At 54.5% G+C, this 2,163-nt stretch overlaps 1 protein-coding gene across 1 annotated transcript; it reads right to left on the bottom strand.

Annotated features, from left to right (window-relative positions):
• Nucleotides 1-240: 240 nt before the first annotated feature.
• LOC111534565 (coiled-coil domain-containing protein 42) lies at nt 241-833 on the bottom strand (the record flags this gene model as incomplete). Its single annotated transcript, XM_026452544.1, has 2 exons — nt 241-399; nt 612-833. Coding segments are annotated over 2 exons (381 nt in total), but the record flags the coding sequence as incomplete, so codon positions are not given.
• Between the last annotated feature and the right edge of the window lie 1,330 nt (nt 834-2,163).

The raw sequence follows: 2,163 nt of genomic DNA on the forward strand, positions 1-2,163 counted from the left end.
CGCGTCACTTGGGAACTTGCTGAAAATGTAAATTCCTGGGTTCTCATATCAGATCCACTGAGTCAGAGACTCTGGGGGTGGGGCCCAGTACTACGTCTCACCCTCCCAGGTGATCCTGATGTGTTAAATTTTGAGAGTCCCTGCTCTGCTGCTCTGTTAGGTTCATTCTTCCACCCAACCACTGGCAACCTTCCCGGCCCAGCTGACCCCACGGGCCCAGTACCTGTCTCCTCCTCCTACCATGTCCAGCTGCTTATGGGTGTCCTCCAGGGCCACCTCGGTCACCTCCTTCAGCTGCTTGCTCACGATCTGGAAGAGGTTCAGCGTGGCCATCTTAATAGTGCCAAGCAGGAGGGTCTTCTTGGCTGCGGTGTTCTGGATGTGTGCCCAGCGAGATTCCTGGGGAGGGGATAAGGACGGGGCATGAGCACAGCATGTGGTGTGTGTGTGTGTGTGTGTGTGTGTATGTGTGTGTGTATGAGTGTGTGTATGTGTGTATGTGTATGAGTGTGTGTGTGTGTATGAGTGTGTGTGTGTGTGTGTGTGTGTATGCTCAGGGCCCTCACTCACCCAGTGCCCAGGCGCCCCCAGGCCTGCCCCGGGCCCCTCACCCAGATGATGACATTGCTGCGGGCATGGTCGAAGCGCATCTGCAGCCGTGCCAGCTCATTGTTTTGCTGCAAGATCTCATCATCCTTTTCCTCCATGTAGCGTGCCAGCCGGGCCTTGGCGCGCTCGATCTTCTCCTGGCCCTCCTGCGCAGACTGCATGAGGTCGTGGTGCATGCTCACCAGCGTCTTGTAGCGCGCAATCACCTCATGGATCTCCTCGAACTGTGGTCAGGGGCTCAGGTCAATGCACAGCCAGCCCCGGGGGCCTGAGGGAGCCACCCAGTCCTGCCGACCCCCAGCCTGGAATGCCTGGACACCTGGACACCTGGGCAGGCAAGCCCTTGGCCAGGGTCACGGCCAGAGGCTGTGAGGGATGCTGGGGTCCCGCTGCCTGCTTCTCCTGGGTTTGTATGGGCCATGGTCCATTTGTTGGGCAGAGGGATGTACAACTGGGTCAGGGATTTTCGATTTTAACCGCATGTGAGAATCACCTGCAGAGGCTTTAAAAAGGACACCTGCCAGTCTCCACCCCCGCAGATTCGGATGAATAAACAAGTTTTCTGTGGTCTCTGGCATCTGAATTTTGCAAAAGATCCCCAGGTGGTTCTAGGCACAGCCAGGTTGATAATTGCTGATGGAAGGCAATTTGCAACGTCTCCTGAGGTAAGAATTTCCTATTCAACAAGATTGTACCAGGAACCACTTACAAGCCAGGAGCTATGCTAAATGCTAGGGAAATAGCAGGAGATAGGAAAACCAGACTCTGCTCTTAGAAAGCTTACAGCTTGAGGGGTGGCATGGAGGACAGAGAGACAAGTAAACAGTCAGTTACAACAGCAAGAAAAGCCCTCCCTATGACTGGGGGATGGGGCAGGACGAGACTCTGGGAAAGCCTTCAGGTTGGTCATCTCTGGTAGTTATTCATTTGCTGAGGGAGAAGCAGGGGCTGGAGAGGGTGCTGGTAGAGCAGGTGACCTGCCAGACTCAGCTCACCTCCCCCAGCCTGGCCCAGAATCATGCCACTCCAGCCCTAACCCTCAGGTCCCACTCAGTGGAACAGAAGCCCTGAAACCCACGCTCTTTAGAAGGCAGCATGAACCCCAGTTCTGTGATGCCAAGTTGCCTTCCTAAGGGCTTATCAAAGTGTGCCTTTCAGCCACCCAGGGGAAACTTCCCGAGCACCTTCTCCATCTCATGACATCTCTAGTGATGGATGCATGTCCTGGGAACTGCCCTGCTGGCCTTTCCCTAAATATGCCTCTTTGGGGAAGGGCCACACAGCCCAGCACTGAAGGAGATAGGAACAGCCAGAAAAGGTTTCTTGGGAGAAAGGGTGGCTGAAATGAGATGGGAGGTATGAATAGAAGATAGCCAGCAAAAGCAGGTATAGGGAGGTGAGGCAGTGCTACAGGTGAAGGCAACAGCCTGGGCAAAGATGAATGGAATGGGGGTGGTTTGTTCAGGATGCTCAAGGTAGCCTGAGTTCAAGATGGGGAGGGAGAGATTGAGAAGAAGAAGAGAGGAAGAAGAAAGAATGAGGGAAGGGAGAAGG

The sequence above is a fragment of the Piliocolobus tephrosceles genome, unplaced genomic scaffold (assembly GCF_002776525.5).
Source record: "Piliocolobus tephrosceles isolate RC106 unplaced genomic scaffold, ASM277652v3 unscaffolded_36936, whole genome shotgun sequence".
NCBI lineage: Eukaryota > Metazoa > Chordata > Mammalia > Primates > Cercopithecidae > Piliocolobus > Piliocolobus tephrosceles.